Raw genomic sequence first — 21,072 nt, forward strand, 5'->3', positions numbered from 1 at the left:
CCAATACTCAGTTTCCTCATATTAAAATGAGAATAGTACCTCCCTCATAGGGTTAAGCACTAAAATGGAAGCTCCACAACAGCAGGGGCTTCATTTTGAGTCCACTGTAAACATACTGAACAGTTTTGAACGGTATTGAACAGTGCCTGGCACAGCATAGATGCTCAAATATTTGTTGACTTAATTTGTGAGAAATTGACTGAGATAACACAGGTAAAGTATTTAACAGAATGTCTGCATGTAGCGAACACTGAGCAAATGTGAGCCTCCATCATCATCACCATCACTATCATTACTAGTATATCCGTATTATCACATTTACCGGCGGTTGTAGAGCCGCTGCCTTTGGGGAAAGACGCTGATACAAATCTCGAATTCCCCATTTACTGGCTATGTGACTTAGGACAAATTACTTAATCTATTCGGGTTCCTACGGTTCCACAAAAATCTCAAGTGTCGTGAGAAATCACCTAACTCCGAGTCTGCAGTCCCGGCGGCACGCGATACAAGGCGGCTATTATTATTAAGGCAAAAAACCGCCGAGTCCCCTTTTTATCCGAGAACTGCCTGCAATTTCCCACATTATTGTAGCTGAATACATAGCATGACCGCAAACAAGGAAGGAAGGAAAGAATTTCAAAGAGACCGAAACCGCTGAACGAGAAAAGAGGGAATTAAACCGGTGCATGACAGTTCCCACCAAGGGGTGCCAGTCTCCGCGGCTGTCAACCAGTCCAACCAGCAAAGGCTCGAGCAGGACGGTCAGCTCCATAAGGAACAAAAAGGAGGCAGAGCCGACGCTTAGGCCCTCCCCCTAACGGTCTCTGGGCCGCTGGCCTCAGGCGGCCGCCGGACTCCAGTTTCCGGCCTTCGCAGGACCACACTTCCCAGCATGCCTTTGGAGGGAAGTCTTTCCCGCCGGATGACTACTAATCCCGACATGCCATTCGGCACTCGGGTAAGTTAGATGGAAGAGTGGAATGACCCTATTGCACGCAGGGAATTGTAGTCCATTTAGCTGCTGGCTCTTAGAGGGGCGGGGAAGAACCGGGTCGCTCTCGTCAGCTGAGGAGAATGATTCATAGAAGAGGGTCAGGAGAGAACAGTTCTGTCTGTGAAAGCACATTTAAAAGGCTGGACTCTTCTCCGAGGGAGGGAGAGGCAGGAGAGCTAGCAGGGCCTCGGGCCTGACTGCCCCCTCAGGCCGTTCGCCAGGCCTCTACCGAGTCCTGGGCCTTGTCGGGGGTGGCCGCGGGGCGCCGGTTGCTGGGGGACCAGTGACGTCGCGGGGTGAAAGTTGAGGGGCGGTGACGTCGGGCCTGCCCGGGCGGAGGCTGGCGGGTTGGAGGCAGAGGGAGGGAGGGAAGGAGGGAAGGAAGGAAGCTGGGAAGAAGCGAGCGAGCGAGTGGGGGCGCGAGGCGTTTACCTGGAGGCAGCGGCTTGGGCGCGCAGAGCGGCCGCGGCTCCCCCGCACCTGCGGCCATGGATGAGGAGCGCGCCCTCTACATCGTCCGGGCCGGCGAGGCGGGGGCTATCGAGCGGGTCCTGAGGGATTACAGCGATAAGGTAAAGAGCCCTGGCCCCGGGCGTGCGGTATAGCACCCTCGGGCCGCCCCCCGGGCTTGCACATCGCATCCCTCCCAACCCCCCTCATTCCGGGGATGCGCATTGCTCTCCCCTGAAAACGTTTCCGGCTTGGGCATGCGTGTTTGTGCCCCCAGCCTTTTCCATCCGTGCATCCTGTATCCCCACCCCCTGCCCCCACCCTCGCGCCCACCCCTCTGATTCCGGCCCAGCAGTGTGTCCCACGGTCCTCTTCCCAAGCGTGCAAGTCACACCCCCGGAATCCGTGAGCGTGCGTCTGTGCCCCTCTCATGGATGCATAAATGCACGCGAGTCCTCCTCACCTGCATAGCTTAAAAATAACGTGTTTCTGTGTATAAACACGGGCCTTGACATGCATAAAACGTATCAGCCACGATGGCAGTTCCTTATATACGTACAGGACTGTACAGTTTTCAATGCGTGATGTCTCATATATATGGTCCAACTTGATTCTCAGAGAGTTTCCAGGGTAGATAGCATCATCCTCCCCATTTTATAGATGAGAAAACCGAGGCACTAGGAACTGAAATCACGCCAAGGTCATGGACATACTATGTTGTAACTGGGGGCAGACTAACTCCTAATAATACCTGTTGTTTGTATCACATTAACAGCTTTCCCATCCATTATCGCCTTTAATCTTGACAGCAATCCTGTGAGGTTTTATCTGCATTTTGCAATTGAGATTCTAGATCGGTTAAGTAACTTGCCCAAGGTCATACTTCTGAGCTGGGATTCCAACCTAGGTATTATTCTTTCCACTTTACAACTCTGCATGAAAAAGGTATCTTGTATATCCCAGTCACTTCTCTGAATGTCTCTTCAAGCAAGACCCGTTAGCTCTCCATTACTTTACCTTCCAGGAGTTTTATATGCTCACTCTTGAAGGTAACATACCACACCTTTATTCTTCCATTTAGAAGACCACTTTATAGAAATAACTGACTTCTGTGAAAACACACCCAACACCATGTCACACCCTAGATATAACATCTTTCTTCCTTTCATTTGCCTCCATTCATAATTTCCCTTTCTGTGTTTCTGTGTTTGCTGTGTGCCCACCACTGCACTTCCATACACTTTGTATTGTTGAGCTGCCAGTATGCCATTTCTGCTCCATGTGGAGAAGATAAAAAAAATAAGGCACCTTCACTCCCATTTAATCTTCCCAACAATCCTATGAGGAAAGTGGTGGTATTCCCATTTCACAAACGATAAAATTTAGGATGATGTCACCTTAAGTCCACACAGTCATTGAGAGATGGGGCTGAGATTTGAATCTGGGTTTTCTGACTGCTCTTTTACAGTACCATGCTGCTTTCTTTGGGAGGATGCATGGATTCAGTTCTATTCATATCTTAGCTTCCTCACTTTCTGATACGCTTTACTGTTGCATATCTGCGTAATTTAGGAGAAATTAATTTAATGCACAGATGTACATATTGTGGAGATTACAGTCATCCCTTGGTATCTGCAGGGGATTGGTTCCAGGATCCTATACCTCCCCCATGGATACCAAAATCCATGGATGCTTAAGTCCCTTATATAAAATGGCATAATATTTGCATATAACCTACCCACATCCTCTCTTATAGTTTAAATCATCTCTAGATTACTAATAATACAATGTAAATGCTATGTAAATAGTTGTAAATACAATGCAAATGCTTTGTAGCTAGTTGCCAGTTAATTCAAGTTTTGCTTTTTGGAACTTTCTCCAATTTTTTCTCGAAATATTTTTGATCCATGGTTGGTTGAATTCACGGTTGTGAAACCTGCAGATATGGAGGCCCGACTGTATATTCATTCAACTTGATTTATAATTGCCTTCCAAAAAAGATTTGAGGCAGCTACAAACTGATTTTCAAAAGAAGGAAATACAACAGAAAACTTGGCCATTGTGTTGAATCAAGTAGTGTTTATTTAGCACTTATTATATCCCAGGTATCCAGCAATAAATAGGAACTTTCTTCTATGCAGAAGGGAGGAGGAAAAAACCTCGAACTGGATCTTATCTCCTCCTTCAATATTTTCTCCTTCCCTTCATGGCTAAACTAATTAGAAGTCCAGATTTGCTTCCTCCAGTTTATCTCTTCCTCTCCTTGATCTCCCTCCAGGTTGGTTTCCATTTACCATTCCTGGCCAAGTGCTGTCAGAGCTTAAGTTCTGGACATCCCCAGCTCTCCTTTCACATTGGGAATGGGTTTAAAGTTGTAATGCCCAGTGTGTATCATCTGGGGTGGTATTTTGGGGACCACGCTTGAGAATGCTGTGTCTTGACGTGGACCGGCGCGGCCAGCTCCTTCAGAGAAGAGCTCTCATGTTTAATGCTGATTATAGTAGGTCCAGAGTACAAAGAAAATAGCTGAGTTTTATGTTGGCAGTGGGGCTTTGCCCCTCAAGGCAGGAGACACTAGAGGCAGATGAAGAAGAAGGGGAAGCATGATTGCAGTGGTCTGGCAGTAAGAATGAGGAGGTGGAATTAAATTGCCCTGCTCTATGGGAAATGGAGTCTGAAACCCTGAAAAAGCACCTGGTTATTACCATGTGCCTCATTTTCCTTATCTGGAAGCATGGATTTGGGAAATGTTTAGAGTGAAGTGATTATGGGGCATTGAGGAGTCTAACCAAGAAGGGAAATGAATGATGTAGAGAGAGAATGATTGGTTCGTCGTTCTCAAAAGAAGGCAGCAAGTATAATGGAAAGAAGGTGGAATTTGGAGTCAGATAAATCTTGGTTCAGATCTGCCATTTATTAGTGTCATGACTATGGACAAGTTATTTTAAGGCTGAGTCCCAGTTTCCTTATCTGTAACATAGGGTTCTATCACCTAAGTTATTATGAGACCTGAATTAAGTGAAGTATAACGCTGAACGCTGTGCATAATGCATGTAGGAGGCATTCACTAATGGTCAAGGTGCTCAAGAGGTCCTGCGGCAAGAGCACGGGTTCTGGAGCCAGACTGCCTGAACTCTGATCCCCGGCTTACCATCCGCGTGGCATAGAGCAAGGTACTTAACTTTGCTGTGTCTCAGTTTCCCCATCTGCCAAACAGAGATAATAATAGTACCCACATCATAGGTTTGTTGTCAGGATTAAATCACTTATATGTGTAAATCATTTAGAACAGTGCCTGGCACTGAAGAAAAACCCATAACTGTTAGTTTTGAACAAAAAAAGTCAGGAATTAAGCATGTAGCATGGAGTTGACATAGCCTGATAAAAAAAAAAAATAGAGAATATACTCCATTCTTTCTTTCCTTGACCCGTGCACTTTTTAATGGTTAGCAAAATACTTGTACCGTGTTTAAAGTAACATTTACCCGTCTGGCTCCAGGTAACATCTAATTTCTACTGTGTTAAGGAGATTCTAATTTTCAAGATTTCTTCCTTCATTTACTGACCCTTCTTTTCTTGGGGAGAAGGAAGATCTATCTATCCTAGAAAAAAATGAAACTTGTCTGTTTCTCAAGGGCATAATGCAAGTTGACTCAGCATAGGAAAGTATTTTTTAAAAATAGGAAGAGTGGTTGTCCTTTTTCACTTTCAATTCATCTAACAGCATTTATTGAGTGCCTGCTATGTACTATGTATTATCCTACGTGCTTTCACATGTCATCACATATTAAAACTTATGAGGGTGACTGAAGTATTCTCCCTTTTTTTCGGGACTAGGAAATTGAGGTTCAGAAAGACAAAGTAACTGTCTACAGGCCTTAGGGCACATAGCTAGAAGTGGCAGACCTAGTCTTCGATTCAATATCCAGGGCTCTTTTTGCAAGGCCCTGTTGGCTTTCCACTGTCTATTCTGTGTTATTGAGCACAGAAGAGAAAGGGTTTTCAGGACTATTTCCTTTGGCTACTGTTGGGTCCCAGTCACCCCACTCCAGTAATAGAATGAGCTATTAATGTGGGAAGTACATATTGCTCTAGTCTAGGCTGTCCAAGCTTCTTCTCCTCTCCTAGGGCTTGTTCTGCTAACAGATTTAGTAGAGAGATTGGTTGGCATCATTATGATTATCAACAACAAACAGTGATCAAGAGCCTTGAGGGTGCATAGTAGTATCTTAGTTCCTTGAATCCAGGGTATTTAGACAAGAAGGAACCTCAAAGATAATTGGGTCCAACACTCCCAATTAATAGGAGAAGAAACTGAGGCCTAGCATCATCATCAATGTTGATAACCAGAGAGGTGGCTTGGTGGCCATAGAGGCCACCTAAACATATGATTACCCCTTAGCAAGCTCCAGTAGGATTCCATTATGGAAGTGTGGCAAGTTTATGGCCAAATGAAAGGTAAAAGTTATTTAAGATACAGACAGACATGTAGGTCTCTGAGAGTAGTCCTCATAAGAGAGGAAAACAACACTGATAGCAGTGAGGTCTTTATTTATGTGCTAGAAGAACCTGATTGATAGGGACCTAATATTGGGACAGTTCTAGAAGTACAGCCTCCACATTTGAATAGGATATATAAATATCCTGGACTATGTAAGAGGACTTTTTGTTTTACACTTTGAGGTTGCTTCTGAATGGATTGGCATATTCTAAATTCAATTTGTACTGCCTCACAATACCAGTATATTTGCTAATTAAATTAAGCCCTCATGTTAGTTAGGGCTTTTGAAAGCTTGCTTTCCTTCCTTCATTTCTTTTTTTTTTTAAATGTTGCGGTTTTGTAACAGGATCAGCCTTGCATTTAAAAAGAAAAATAAAAATTAGTCCTTGATACTATTCTAAATTATCACCTTGAGAGATATAATTTTATGTAGAAACCTTTTAAAAGATATTTTTATAACTTAACAAGGGGCTTTCCAAAAGACGATTTCTTTTTCTGTTCCCTTACCATAAATGCAAAAAAAAAAAAAAAGTTTAGGAAAACTATTACATTGGCAACTAGGTACATTTATTCCAGATAATGTGTGGAATTAATATTTCACATATAATGGCAAAAATTAAGTTTCTTGTTTCTAAGTGCAATTATGTGTTTTCATTTGTAGTGAACCTTTACTAAGCTTCAGTTTATAACCATACAATCTAATAATTCTTGATCTTTTATTCAATGTTAGTTTTTACTAAACCTTGGGTCTGTAGATTCCTAAGTTATAGTCTTTGTTGTTTCTTCCTTCCTTTTCTTCTTTTCTTTCTTTCCTTGCTCATTCATTAGTCTATTTACCTTTTATATAAAATTTTTCTTTTAATTATAAAAATAATATACCAACAATGAGTTTTGTCAAAAGAATCACCAGCAATTCCACCAACCCTATATAGTTGTTTTTATTTTTGCATTTAACACTCAAGCCTTTGTTTGAAATCATCCATACATTTATGTAGGTACTGTCATCATAGACATACAGTTTGATGTTTTACTATTTTTCCACTTAACTGCCATCATAAATAATTTTTCATGTTGTTATAGAACTTTTTAACCTTTTTTTTTTTTTTTTTTTGCGGTATGTGGGCCTCTCACTGTTGTGGCTTCTCCCGTTGCGGAGCACAGGCTCCGGACACGCAGGCTCAGCAGCCATGGCTCACGGGCCCAGCCGCTCCGCGGCATGTGGGATCTTCCCAGACCAGGGCACGAACCCGTGTCCCCTGCATTGGCAGGCGGACTCTCAACCACTGCGCCACCAGGGAAGCCCTAGCCATATTTTTAAAAAAATGGCAGTATAATACTCTCTCAGATGAATGCACAGTGATTTATTTCATCAGTCTCCTGTTGTTGGATATTCAGATTGTCTCTTTTTTTTCTTCCATAATACTCGATAGCACTGCAGTAAATATGATTACATATATAATTTTTCTCTCCCCTGGATGATCTCATTAGGATAAATTTCTAGCAGTAAAAGTTCTGGGTTAAAGGCTGTGAATATTTTTATGGTTTCTATTAGGTGCTGCCAAATCACTTTCATTTTTGAAGTTGGTGTCAATTTGTACTGCCTCCAGCAATATCACTCCTGGATTATTGATGCCCATTTCTCAGAGGGCTTTATGTCCTCAGTCTTGCTCTTCTTTGATCTGGCCTGTAAACTACCACCCAAAATATTCTTCCAGAATGAGTTCACACCTCCTTCAGAGTCTTCCCCTGGTTGCCTGTCACCTATATGCCAATTCAGGTATAAATTTTTACATCCAAGGCCTTACCACCTGACATCCATTTTAATTGTTTTGCAAACGGTATGTGAGGCAACTTCTCTTAGGTTTCCTCAAATGGCCCTTCTCCATTACCTCTAAGTCTTCCCTCTGACCATTTCTTACTTTCAGAACTGGTTCTCTGTCAACATTTCTCCATCTCATTTAATTTCAAAAATTGCTTCTTCTGCGAAGCTGTCAATGCAGGGCCACCTGTAATGATGATATCTTTAGTACTTACCGTGTTTAACTCCTGGTGGGTTGCCATGTTGCCAATGAGAAATACAAAGGAAAGGCAGAGAGATGTTCAGTAAAGATTTTTTTTAAATGAAAACATAGGATCCGTAAGAGCACTTGGTTCTCTTGAATAAAACTTGAGAAGAGATTGAGGAACTTTATGCTCTATTTTTTGGGTACCATCACTCTCTGGCAGTGGACAGCTCAACTTACTCCATTCTCTATTTCAGCTACAGAGTGGAAAATATAGTGTTGCCAGTCATTTTAGGAGAGTCATGACATTCTTTTCTTTCAAATATTTTTCCTCAATATCATTGGCATCATCATTATTATCATCCTAATAGTTACTGAGTGTTTACTATCTTCCAGGCACTGAGATGGTACATTATATGTCGTAGCTGTTTTAACCCTCATGGCAGCTTTGTGAACTAGGTACCCCCTCTTTTCACATGGGAAATACAGTTATAATTTGTTACTTGCTTAACTAATAAGTGGTGGAGCCATGATTTAAACCCTCATTCTTACAGAATTACTTTTATGAAATGCCAGTCTATCAATTTCTTCCCTATCTACAATTCTCTGGTGATTTCTTATTGCATATGATAAAGAAAGTACAAACTCCTCAGCAACATTGGAAGATCCTTCCAAATCTCTGTCCAGTCTACTTTCCCATTCTCATCTTTCTCCACTCCTCTCATCCGCTAACATGTGTCCTGTGTTTCTCTCTGACAGAGCTGCTTATTTTACAAATACATCATACCACTTCACAGATGAGCCTTTGTTTCCATCCCTAGAATGCTTTCCATTTGCCTGGCAAACTCCTATTCATCCCTCAAGGTCCAGCTCAAATGTTCTGTACTATATGCAAAGAATTCCAGATTTCCCTCGGTAGTTAGTGGCTCAGTACTATGTCTCTTCTGTATATATTTTTGCTTTAGTCTTTTGTACTGCTTTACAATTATTTGCTTACATGCCTCTCTTACTTTAATAAGAACTTTGAGACATGATATGGGAAGACAACTTTTTTATAGACATTAGGTATTTTTAAACATAGCAAAATCAAAAATCTGTGTATTTAAAATGACACTGTTTCCCTTTTTTCCCTCTTCAGCATAGGGCTACTTTCAAATTTGAATCAACAGATGAAGATAAAAGAAAGGTAAGCCTTGGTGTTACTGTGTGTGTGTGTGTGTGTGTGTGTGTGTGTGTGTGTGTGTGTGTGTGTGTGTGTGTGTGTCTGTATGTGTATGTATTTCATTCATGGACTTGATAAACAGTGGACTTGATTTCATCTGATAGTTTACTTTTCAGTTCCCCTTCAGTTTGGTTTTTAGAAACTCTGAGAATAAAGACAAGTGCCAGGTTTAGTATGGATTACACATAACACCCTCCTGCTCCATCCCCATAGGACCATTACATTTGCATAAATCAGGGGAATGGGAAGGGTTCAGAGGGGACTCTCATCCATATCTTCTCATCTCCAGTGATTAACTTTGTTTGGTGGCAGGACTGCAGGCTGCCAAAACTGCATTGCTAATATTGTAATATTGGGTTTATAGTAAAGCTTGGCTTTGGGTTAAGTTTTGGAAAAACAGCTATTCATGCAGCTGCCCCTCAACCACATACTGTTCCCTGCACTGGCAGTTATTTATGTTGTCAGCAGTTGTCTTGGTCACTGACTTCATGGGCAAAGAGGAAAATGGGGTCAAGAGGCTTAGGAATAGAGGAGTTATTATGAGAGGGTGCATCAGAGATAGAGCTATGAAATGTCATGTTGGCCTGTTGGGGTCGCCTGTGGTTGCTTTACTTAGTTGATTAGAGCATGCTGCTCAAGGAGAAGCTCACCAGTTCTGCCTGTCTGTTTGCTGGGCCCTATACTGCTATCCCTGGCCTCACAAATGCTAAGACCAGGTAAGAGCATGACTGAATCTGTGTAAACGTATTGTTGCTGCTAGAGAAATAGCTTGAATCCGGTGCTTTGCTGGTAGTGGTTTGATCATACCTTGAAATCATCCCTCTATTCACCTCCACCCCCATATTTACTGTCTACATCCTGCTCACTTTGCCTCTTAAGATTTCTCAGTACATTCTCTCCTTAACCCCGGCTCTAGTTCAGTCCTTCATCTGGATTACTGTACCAGTTTCCTAACTATCCCTGCTTTTTCCAGTTATATGCCCTTTCAGTCTATTGTCCATAATTCTGTAACAACAATCTGACTGTGTGAAGCCCAGCCTTAAAACCCTTGAGTAACTTTCTTTGTCTATAGGATAAAGTTCAAGCTTCTTAACATGACCTAGATGCTCAGTGATCTGAAGTTTGCCTACTTTTTGCAGCCTATTGGTTGATTCTCTCCCTTGTAATTTATGCTCTAGCAATATGAAATATTTCCAGTTACATACACATACACATCCCTTCTGTTTCCTACTTCCTACCTTTGCATATACTGGCGGTATGTACCAAAATTACAGATGTGTTTTGCCCTTTGACCAGGCAGTGTCACTTTTAGATCTATTCTGTGGACAGATTGAAACAAAGTAAACAAAGTTATTCACTGAAGCATTGTACATAGTAGCAGACGATTGGAAACAATAAAGCCTCCAGCAATTAGGGAATATTTGCAGAAACTTGTATACATTTGCATAATGGAATATTGTGCTGTGGTAAAGAGGGAGGAAGAGGGAGAAGGAGAAAGACTTATGTGCTAGTGGGAGAGATAGTTACATGAAAAGAAAAAAGAAACAGGGTGTTAAAAAGAACATGTTTTTAATATACTCATGATAGGTATTCAGGCTAGGAAGGCAGCTGCTATTTGGTTTAGTTGGGAGGATCCGTACTATATAGATTCTGTGGTGCCTTGTAAATCTGACACTAGAATCTTTGGTAGTGCTTTTACTGGTCAAAATAAGTGCATGAAGACAGAGATCCCCCCCACGCCATATGACTTTCAGTTAAGGGGAAAAAAATTTCCCACACAGTTATTAATAAAGCATGTTTGTTTCCTGTAGGATAGTAGCAAAACCTAACATTTTCCAAGTATTTTACTGCCTTTTAAATCTTTGGTGACAGTAACTACTGTACTAGTGTTACTTTCAGTATTACGTGTAGATTGCTGCTTCCTGGGAGGTCTGATATAAACAAATGTCATTAGGGACCTAGCTAGGTAATCTTCATTAATGGAAAAACATTGGCAAACAAAACTATTTCAGTCTCCAAGGGTTAAAACCATTAGAGACTCTTCATGCCTAAGTCCCTAAAAAGACTTTGAAATCAAAATTATTGGACTTCTCTAGAGGCTCTACATCCTAACAGCCTTTTAAGTTCTCAGTGTAGAGAGGCATGGAATAGTAGGCATGTCTCCAACATTAAACCCAATCTTAAAATAAGAGGAACTCAAATTACCATCCAGTTTGTTTTGCTGCCCTAGTTCTCTTTTTCTCTTTCCTAAACATGTCTCTGGAGCCTTCTACCAGCAGCTCCTCGGTAACAGCAGCGCCCCTTTCAATAAACTACAGGTGCTGTTGCTCTGAAAAACACACCTCTCTTATGTAAAACCTTGTGGCAACCTATAAGTAAATGTAAGGAAATAGAGCCTTTCAAAAAATAAAACTTGATTATACGAACTTTGTAGGAATTGGTTATAAAGTAATGATCCTTAGACCTAAGTCCTAACACGTAGCATTTTGCATTTTTAGAAAGATTTGCTTTTCATTAGTAATACAGTAATGTTGTAAGTATGGTGAGAATATCACCATCCCAGTTTTATGGATAAGAAAACTGAGGCTTATGTTAATGACAACTTGTTAACACTCATATCACTCGTAAGTGGTGGAGCCTCGAATAGAGAACAGGTTTTCTGGCTATTGTGTGCAGCTCCTTCACTGCTCAGTGCTCCATGGCTCCCACTCATTACCACTTGAGGTATATCTCAGAAGGTTTGAAATTATGACTCAGTACCTTGTTTTATCTCTTATTTCATACCTTGAGACACCATTTAGGCAACTAGACTTAAACTGGAAAATATCAAAGGAAATTACCAACTAGGAATGCTTAAATTTTTCCAGAGAAGTAAAGTCAGATACAATTGCTAATGTTTGTGCATAGAATGCAAATAGTTCCAGGTGCATGTGACTCATGATATATTTGGGTATAAGCACCTGTGCTTATTGAAGCGTTTGCTTTACATCTTCTCTACCTCAGTTGGTGGCTGTGATTATCTACCAGCACATAAACACATATACCATGCAAATATGTAGGATGGAGGGAGGTATGATGAATAATCTGAAAATTTACAGCTTGAGGAAATGAAAGCTCTTATATTGGTTTCTAAAATACAACTGATCTCAAGGCCAATAAAGAGAACTAATTGCAATAAATGTTGAAAAATACTGTCATAAAATGATTAAAAGAATTGCAGCTCTTTCACCTGTAAGATAAGAATACAACCATATTAAATGCAGAAAACTTCACTTGTTGTCTGAGATAAATCTTTATGTATTTAGTAATTTTCCTCAAAAGAGTGAAGTTAAAAATAAATTTCAAGCGTTTATTTCATTAACTTCAAACTCACATAGGTAAGCTCATACTTCTGTGAAGGCAGAGAGTAATTACTGAGTTGAGAACTCTTTGAGGACAAAAATTCTGGCTTACTTTTCTTTGTATTTTCAGTCCCCAGCACTGCATGTGGCACAAAATAGGCACCTGTTAAATGAATAAAGGGGACTTGGAGCTTGAGTGGAGGCCAGAATTCCTATAACTTGTACATACGGTTTGGTTTTGAGTTTGATATTCTCTTAACTAGAGAGCAGAATCTCAAGCACATTTCATAATGTTATTTACTGAAAAAGCAGAATACAAAAGTATTCATACAGAATGATCACAACCATGTAAAACTAATAAAAACTATGCAAAGAAGAATGTCTACAAGGAAATTCACTAAAACAGTGGCTTAGTATTATTACTGTGTATGATATTTTAATTTCTCTTTTCTGTATTTTGAACTTTCCTGTTATAGTAAATGATAATGATATAAGAATATGCTAATTATATATTATATGTGATACTATATTCTTTTATAGTAGTGTGATTGGGGGCATAAGCAAAGACCAATATACTTTTTAATCATTTATTTTCTTTAAAATTGGGCCTTTGTGATTATCTTACACATTCCTTTTGGGGGAACATAAAAATGTTACTAGGTTTGGAGGTAGTATCACTTGTGGAGCCAGTTTATGGAGTGAAATAAATTTATTTGAACACAAAAGTCCATTCTACCATTTGAAATATTTCTTCTTTTTACTTTTTTTCCCCAAAGTTGGATGTACTTGGCATATTAGTAGAGATCTCTGTAGTCCACAAATATTTTTTCAGTAATTCCTGTGTGCCAGGTCCTGCGTTAGGCCTTAGTTCCTAAGTTGGCTATTTTCCTATGGTGTTTGGTTTGGTGCTTTCTCAGCTATGGATGCATGCTGAGGGTTGCCATTGTGGACTATAGAAAATGAACGGGTAATTTTCCATATTAGAGTCCCCCAAGGAAAATGTGCCAAGATAGAACCATCAATCCTATACTGTGAATCCATGCTTAGGAATAGCTTGAGGCATGGATGCTTGTTCTGAAAGCCTTTTACACTTAGTTTAGTTATTTGAAATTGTTAAACTCCAGTTTTCACTAAAACAAAATGAGCTTTGTGTGTCTTGCAAATTTGACTCAAATTTTATTTGATGTCTTCACCTTAGGGAATACTTTGATATATGATGCAAGTACAATTCTCATTTAGAAACCAATAACTTTAAAAGATAATCCTTTTTAACATCTTGATTTCTTTAAAACACACAAACACACACACTACCAAAAGCGTTCTAAAACTTTTACTTTTTAAAGTTTCTGTCCAGCTGGATCTGGCATAAAACTTGACTAGAAGGCTGAATTATATCATAGGCCAGGATGAATGCCTCACAGTAGTTCAAAAATGAAACAATTTAAACTTCATTTCAGACTCCATTTTTTATTTTAGATGTTTTGCCAAGGTATTGAAGGACTAAATGTGGGAAGAAAACAGAACAGCTCTTCTGATTTAGTAAGCCATAGATGTGGCAGTCCATACATGATCTCTGTATGGATCACTTTTTAGGATTTCAGCCTGGGAATGTTAAGAGTAGTATCTCTGATTTACACTTTAGAGTTTCAGATCCTTTTTCTCATATAAAAAACTCATCAAGAAGTTCTGCTTCCAGCCATGACAGTGTGAGAGCTTTAGGGACCTGCTCCTCAATGAAACTGGTTATTTTTAAAAAACAGCCATTTAAAGTCTCTGGAAATAGTCCTAAGAGCATGCAGTCAATAAAGGAACACTTATTCAGGACAATCTACTAAAACTCAGTCAGAAGAGTGAAAGTCTGTGGGATTTGAACCGAGACCTGCTCCCTGTCTTCCCACTCTCAGTGGAGAGAGATGGAAACTCTCCTCCAAACTGATGGAGCCAAGAACACGGAGCTCCCACTTCCCTCAGCTCTCAGTTGGAAGGCTGTCTACCCAGTAGAGACAGGGGTAAGGTCAGCATTTCTCATCCTGCCTGAGCTACATGTCGCTGGGACAAAATTCTGGGTGAATATAGCCGAGAGGTGGGGTCTCCCTCCTTTCACCCAATCCCCACTCATGGGACAGAGGCTCTACCTTGGGTAGGGCACCATTGAGAATATTAGGGCCCCAGTTGCACTCGCCCTGGCTGGTGGGACACAGGTTCCACCCTGGAAGAGGCCAGCTGAGGAGTTCTGGGTCTGCTGCTCCCCTGTCCTCTCCAGTTGAGCTCTCAAGGAGGTGTCACTCAGAAAGAAGCATGCTGTTGTCTCCGCCCTCAGCATCAGAACCAGGCTCAGGAATTTTGCCCAGAGGAACATGCAGAGCTTATAACAGTGAGCTCTGAATCTCTCCCCAAAGGAACCAACTTAATTTGCAACAGTGTGAAGTTCCTGCCTGAAAGTACAGGTTGTGGTGAAAGGAAATTGGGAGGAGATTGACAGATTCATTGGAAATATAAGGCTAACCAGACGGCTAGGTAGTTTGCTAGAAAGAAAGTAGGAAAGACAGCTGGGAGGAACCCTCCTGTAGTTAGAACAAATCTTAAATACTTACCTCAGGAACTATCTCTTCAAAGGAGCCCTAATAAATTGGCTCAGTTTGTAGAGCAGTTTATGCCCCAAGACATTGTTGAAGACAATAGATCAATCAGCCTGCAGTTAGTGGAGCTTAACAGCTGGGTGTGGTCAGGGAAAGAAAGTCAAAGAGAGGCCTGCCAAAGCCACTGTTATCCCAGGATGACTGTGGCATACAAAAGGGTGAGCCCTATGAGGAGGAGCCCTATACATCTGCAGGGAGGAGGAGGAAAATATACTTAACTAAAATAATTCAGCCAGTCACTGAGCAAATAAAAAAATAACAATAGCAAATCTTGGAGGGTATAAGCATTACCCAATGTTGATATAATATATTATCTAAAATGTCCAGTTTCAAAAAAAAAAAAAAAAAAAGCCATGCAGAGAAACAGGAAAGAATGAGCTGTGCACTGGGGAAAAAGCAGGCAATGGAAACTGCCTGTGAGAATGACTACATGTTGGATTTAACAGACAGACTTCAAAGTAGTCATTATAAATATATTCAGAAAACTGAAGGAAACCATATTTAAAGAAGTAATGCAAGGTTTGGTGACAATGTCACATCAAATGAAGAGTATCAATACAAAGATAGAAATTATTAAAAAGAACCAAATGGAAATTTTGGAAGTGAAAAGTACAGTAACTGAAAAAAAAAATCACTAAAGAGGCCCAACACTGGGTTCACACTGGCAGAAGAAGGAATAAGCAAACTTGAAGATAAATCAATAGTGTAAACAAGGTAAAGAACTGAGGAAAAAGAATAAAGAAAATGAACACCTCAGAGAAATATGAGACAACATTAATATACCAACATACACATAGCTGGAGTACCAGAAGGAACGGAGAGAGAAAAGAGAAGAAAAAATATTTGAAGAAATGTTGTCTAGGGACTTCCCTGGTGGTGCAGTGGTTAAGAATTTGCCTGCCAATGCAGGGGACACAGGTTTGAGCCCTGGTCCGGGAAGATCCCACATGCTGTGGAGCAACTTAAGTCAGTGCGCCACAACTACTGAGCCTGTGCTCTAGAGCCCGTGAGCCACAACTACTGAGCATGCGTGCTGCAACTGCTAAAGCCTGCGAGCCTAGAGCCCGTGCTCTGCAGCAAAAGAAGCCACTGCAATAAGAAGCCTGTGCACCACAATGAAGAGTAGCCCCTGCTCACCGCAACTAGAGAAAGTCCATGCGTAGCAACAAAGACCCAACACAGCCAAAAATAAATAAATAAATTTATAAGTGCACCCATTCTTTTAAAAAAAACAAGTCTAAAGTCTTTCCAAATTTATTGGAAAACACCTACATATCCAGAGAACTCAATAATGACTGAGTAGAATAACCTCAAGAGATCCACAGCCACACTAGAGTAAAAATGCTGAAACTCAAAGACAATGAGAAAATCTTAAAAGCTGGGAAAGAAAAATGACTCACCATTTACAAGGGAAGCTCAGTGATATACACAGCTTACTTCTCATCAGAAATGTAAGCCAGAGGCAGTGGAATAATATATTCAAAGAGCTCAAAGAAAAAATTCAGCCAAGAATCTTATATCCAGCAGAGCTATCTTTCAACATTACAGGGGAGATAAAGACATTTTTAGGTAAATGAAAAAATGAATTTGTTCTAGATTCACCTTACAAGAAATACTAAAAGTTCTTCAGACAGAAAGCACATCACCCCAAACAGCAATTTGAACGCACAAAAAAACCCAAAAGAGAACTAGTAAAGGTAATTATGTAATTATAAAATATAATATAAATGCATGTTTCTTCTCCTTTATTCTCTTAATTGATTTTAAAAGCATCTGTGTAAAACAACATGTGTATGATATATTGTTCAGCCAATAACATATAGAAATGTGATATATTTGCCAAAAATAGCACAAAGGTTGATGAGAGCAAAGCTGTACTGGACTAAAGACGTTACTCTAGATAGTAACTCTAATCCTCAAGAACAAATCAAGAGAACCAGAAATTATAAATAAGAAGGCTAATATAACAAAAGTTATACATATACTTGCTGTCCTTTCTCCTTCGTGTCTTCAAATTATATATCAAGTAATAATTGTTGTTATACTATGAATAACAATAATGCCACAAAAAGAGGGGAAAGGAATAGCATCATATAGAAGTAATGTTTCTATATCTCACTGGAATTAAATTAATCTAAATCTGGAGCTAATTCTGGTAAGTTAAGAGATATGTGTGTGTGTGTGTACACATACATACACTAATTAAGCCCTAGAGCAACAACTAAGGAAATAACTCAGAAAGTAACTCTGTTTTGTGGAAAATTACAAAATATTGTTGAAAGAAATTAAAGAAGATCTAAAGAAATGGGAAAACATCCCATGTTCATAGATTGGAAGAAATTTTTGCTTAGATGGCACCACTTCCCACTTGATCTACAGATTTAATGAGATACCTTTTAGAATCCTGGGTAGCTTCTTTGTAGAAATTGACAAGCCAGTTCTAAGATTCATATGGAATTGCAAGGGATGCAGAAGAGCCAAAACAATCTTGAAAAGAACAAACTTGAAAGACTCATAATTCCCAACATCAAAACTTATTACAAAGCAACAATAATCAAGACAATGTGGTGTTGACATGAGGATAGGTAAACATAAATACGGCTGATCCTTGAGCAACTCAGGGGTTAGGGGCGCTGATTCCCTGAGTAGTCAAAAACCCAGGTATAACTTTATAGTTGGCCCTCCATATCCATGGTTCTGCATCCGCAGACTCAACTAACTGTGGATCTTGTAATACGTATTTACTGGAAAAAACCTGCATATAGTTATAGATGTAGATCAGTGGAATAGTACTGAGAGTCCAGAAATAAACCAACGTGTCTGTGGTCAACTAATTTTTGACAGGGGTGCCAAGACCATTCAATGGGGAAAGAATAGGCTTTTAACAAATGGCACTGAGACACTTAGCCACGTATAACAGAATGTATTGAAACTTTACCTTACACTGTATGCAGAAATTTGCAAAAATTAACTCAAAATGGATCAGACCCAAATGTAAGATCTAGAACCATAAAACTCTTAGCAGGAGCATAGGATAAGCCTTCATGACCTGGATTTGGCAGTGGATTCTTAGATAGGACACCAAAAGCACAAGCAACCAAAGGAAAATAAATAAATTGGACTTCATCAAAGTTAACATTTGTGTTTCAAAGGACGCTATCAAGAAAGTGAAAAGACAGCCCACAGAATGGAAGACACTATTTGCAAATCATATATCTGATAAGAGACTTGTATCTAGAATATATAAAGAACTCAATGATAAAAAAACAACCAAATTTAAAAATGGGCAAAGGATCTGAATAGACATTTTTCCAAAGAAGATAATACAAATAGCCAATAAACAGATGAAAAGATAACATCATTAATCATCAGGGAAATACAAATCAAAACCACAATGAGATACCAGTTTACATTCACTAGTATGGCTAAAATCAAAAAGTCAGATAATAACAAGTATTGACAGGGATGTGGAGAAAATAGAACCCTCATACATTACTGATAGGTTACTGCATGTACAGTGGTGCAGCCACTTTGGAAAACAGTCTGGGAATTCCTCAAAGGATTAAACAGAGTTACTGTATGACTCAACAGTTGTACTCCTAGGTATCTACCCCAAAGAAATGAAGATATATGTCCACACAAAACCATGTCCTTGAATGTTCATAGCAGTATTATTCATAACAGCCAAAAGATGGAAATAGCCCAAATGTCCATCAGTTGTGAATAGATAAATGAAATGTGTTATATCTATACAATGGAATATTATTTAGCCATAAAAAAGAACAAAGTAACTGATAAGTACTTACAACATGGATGAACCTTGAACACATTATGCTAAGTGAAAGAAGCAAGACACAAAAGGCCACATAATGTATGATTCCATTCATATGAAATGTCTATAATAGGCAGATCTGTAGTGACAGAAAGTAGATCATTGGTTTCCCAGGATCTAGGGACAGGGGAATGGGGATTTACTGGTAATGGGTATTGGGTTTCCTTTTAGGGTAATGAAAATATTCTAATATTTTGAAAATGAAATGAAAATATTCATACCTTACAGTATGTTGTCTCAGATGCTATCCATATTAAATAATATAATAATATTAATAATATAGATAGATCTTTCACAATAACCATGTGAAATAGATATTTTTCTATCTTACACATGAGGAAATTTAACTTCAGCTAGAATAAGTAAATTGCTCCAGATCCAAGTTCAGAAAATAATAGAACTGGGAATTAGAAAGAACCCAAACTGTTTCTGTGCTTTTTTGTTTTTTCTGCTACACCACTAGTGTTCTTGTGCCTTTGAAGACCTCTAACATCACAACTGTCTCATTGAGACAACTTCACTCTTGTCCGTATTCTCGGCTGCCTTAGTCTGCTCATGCTACCGTGACAAAATACCAAAAACTAGGTTGCATAAACAAAAGAAACTTACGTCTGACAGTTTTGGAGGCTGGGAAGTCCAAAATCAAGGTATTGGCAAGGTAGATTTCCTTCTGAGACCTCTTCTCTTGGCTTGTTGTCAACTACCATCTCACTGTGTACTCATTTGACCTCTTTGTGCAGAGAAGGGAAGGGGGTGGAGAATGAGTGAGCTAGCTCTCTGGTGTCTCTTGTTAAAAGGGTACTAATCCCATAGGACAAGGGCCTCTCCATCATGGCCCCATCTCCAAATACCATCACATTGGGCTTAGAGCTTCAACACATGAATTTAATGGGAATACAAACAGTTAGTCCATAACTTCAGCTTACCATCAGAGCCCTTGACTATCTGCTATACATGCCTGGGCTACTAGAGCTGAGAACTAGGGATTTAGAGATAGAGTAACTAGTTCAGAGTGAAGAGTTGAGTGTTGTGGAGTAGACGGCACTGGAGACAAAGTAAGGAAATTCCAAAGAGACTGTATATCGCAAAGACTTTGATACACTGAAAAAGGCAAAAAGCTGTGGAAATCCATGGGACCAGGATCTATATCAACCACCAAAATATGGCATATACGTTGTGACAGAATATACATCAGCCTTGTTAGTGTACTGTGTAGTCAAACTATAATTTGGCATGTCATCCCACCCGGAGGGACGTGAATCACCCTTGGTCCAGCGCATTCTGCCTGCTCGTGAGTCACTTGGTGGCTGTCTGGGTTATCAGACTGACTCGGGTGTCGCAGGACTTGAGCTCAAATGACCCTTATTTTACTTAATAACTACTCCAAAGCAAGAGAAGTGAAGCTGGCAAGTCGGACACACCAGAGAGAGGACGTAAAGTGCTTCATTTGAGTGAAAAGGTGAAAGTTCTGGACTTAATCAGGAAAGAAAAAAAGGGCTTAGTCAATACAAGACTAGCACTTTCTTCTGGATAGCTTGAAATATTTACAAGACTGCGTCTGCTTTAGGAAGAAACTAGAGCAGTGTGGCTGACTGAGTCTTGGTGCTCCGGCCAGGTGTTAGGCCTGAGCCTCTGAGGTGGGAGAGCCGAGTTCAAGACATTGGTCCACCAGAGACCTCTGGGTCCCATGTAATATCAAACTGCAAAAGCTCTACCAGAGGTCTCCATCTCAACGCTAAGACCCAGCTCCACTCAGTGACCAGCAAGCTACAGTGCTGGATACCCTATGCCAAACAACTAGCAAGACATGAACACAACCCCACTCATTAGCAGAGAGGCTGCCTAAAAACATAATAAGATCACAGACACCCGAAAACACACCACTGGATGCAGTCCTACCCACCAGAAAGACAAGATACAGCCTCATCCACCAGAATGCAGGCACCAGTCCCCTCCACCAGGAAGCCTGCACAACCCACTGAACCAACCTTACCCACTGGGGGGCAGACACCAAAAACAATGGGAACTACGAACCTGCAGCCTACAAAAAGGAGACCCCAAACACAGTAAGTTAAGCAAAATGGAAGACA

At 40.2% G+C, this 21,072-nt stretch overlaps 1 protein-coding gene across 9 annotated transcripts in view; it reads left to right on the forward strand.

The window, feature by feature from the left end:
• The first annotated feature begins 1,022 nt into the window (after positions 1-1,022).
• RIC8B (RIC8 guanine nucleotide exchange factor B) overlaps positions 1,023-21,072 on the forward strand; it is a 117,079-nt gene continuing 97,029 nt past the window's right edge. For all 9 annotated transcript variants that reach the window (XR_010932563.1, XR_010932565.1, XR_010932564.1 and 6 more), the window contains exons 1-2: positions 1,023-1,566; positions 9,087-9,134. Coding sequence is in view for 3 of the 9 variants with exons in the window: in XM_067697840.1 (XP_067553941.1) it covers positions 1,483-1,566; positions 9,087-9,134 (132 nt within the window). In the remaining 6 variants the exon portion in view is untranslated. The remainder of the gene's footprint in view (positions 1,567-9,086; positions 9,135-21,072) is intronic.

The sequence above is a fragment of the Pseudorca crassidens genome, chromosome 11, assembly GCF_039906515.1.
Source record: "Pseudorca crassidens isolate mPseCra1 chromosome 11, mPseCra1.hap1, whole genome shotgun sequence".
NCBI lineage: Eukaryota > Metazoa > Chordata > Mammalia > Artiodactyla > Delphinidae > Pseudorca > Pseudorca crassidens.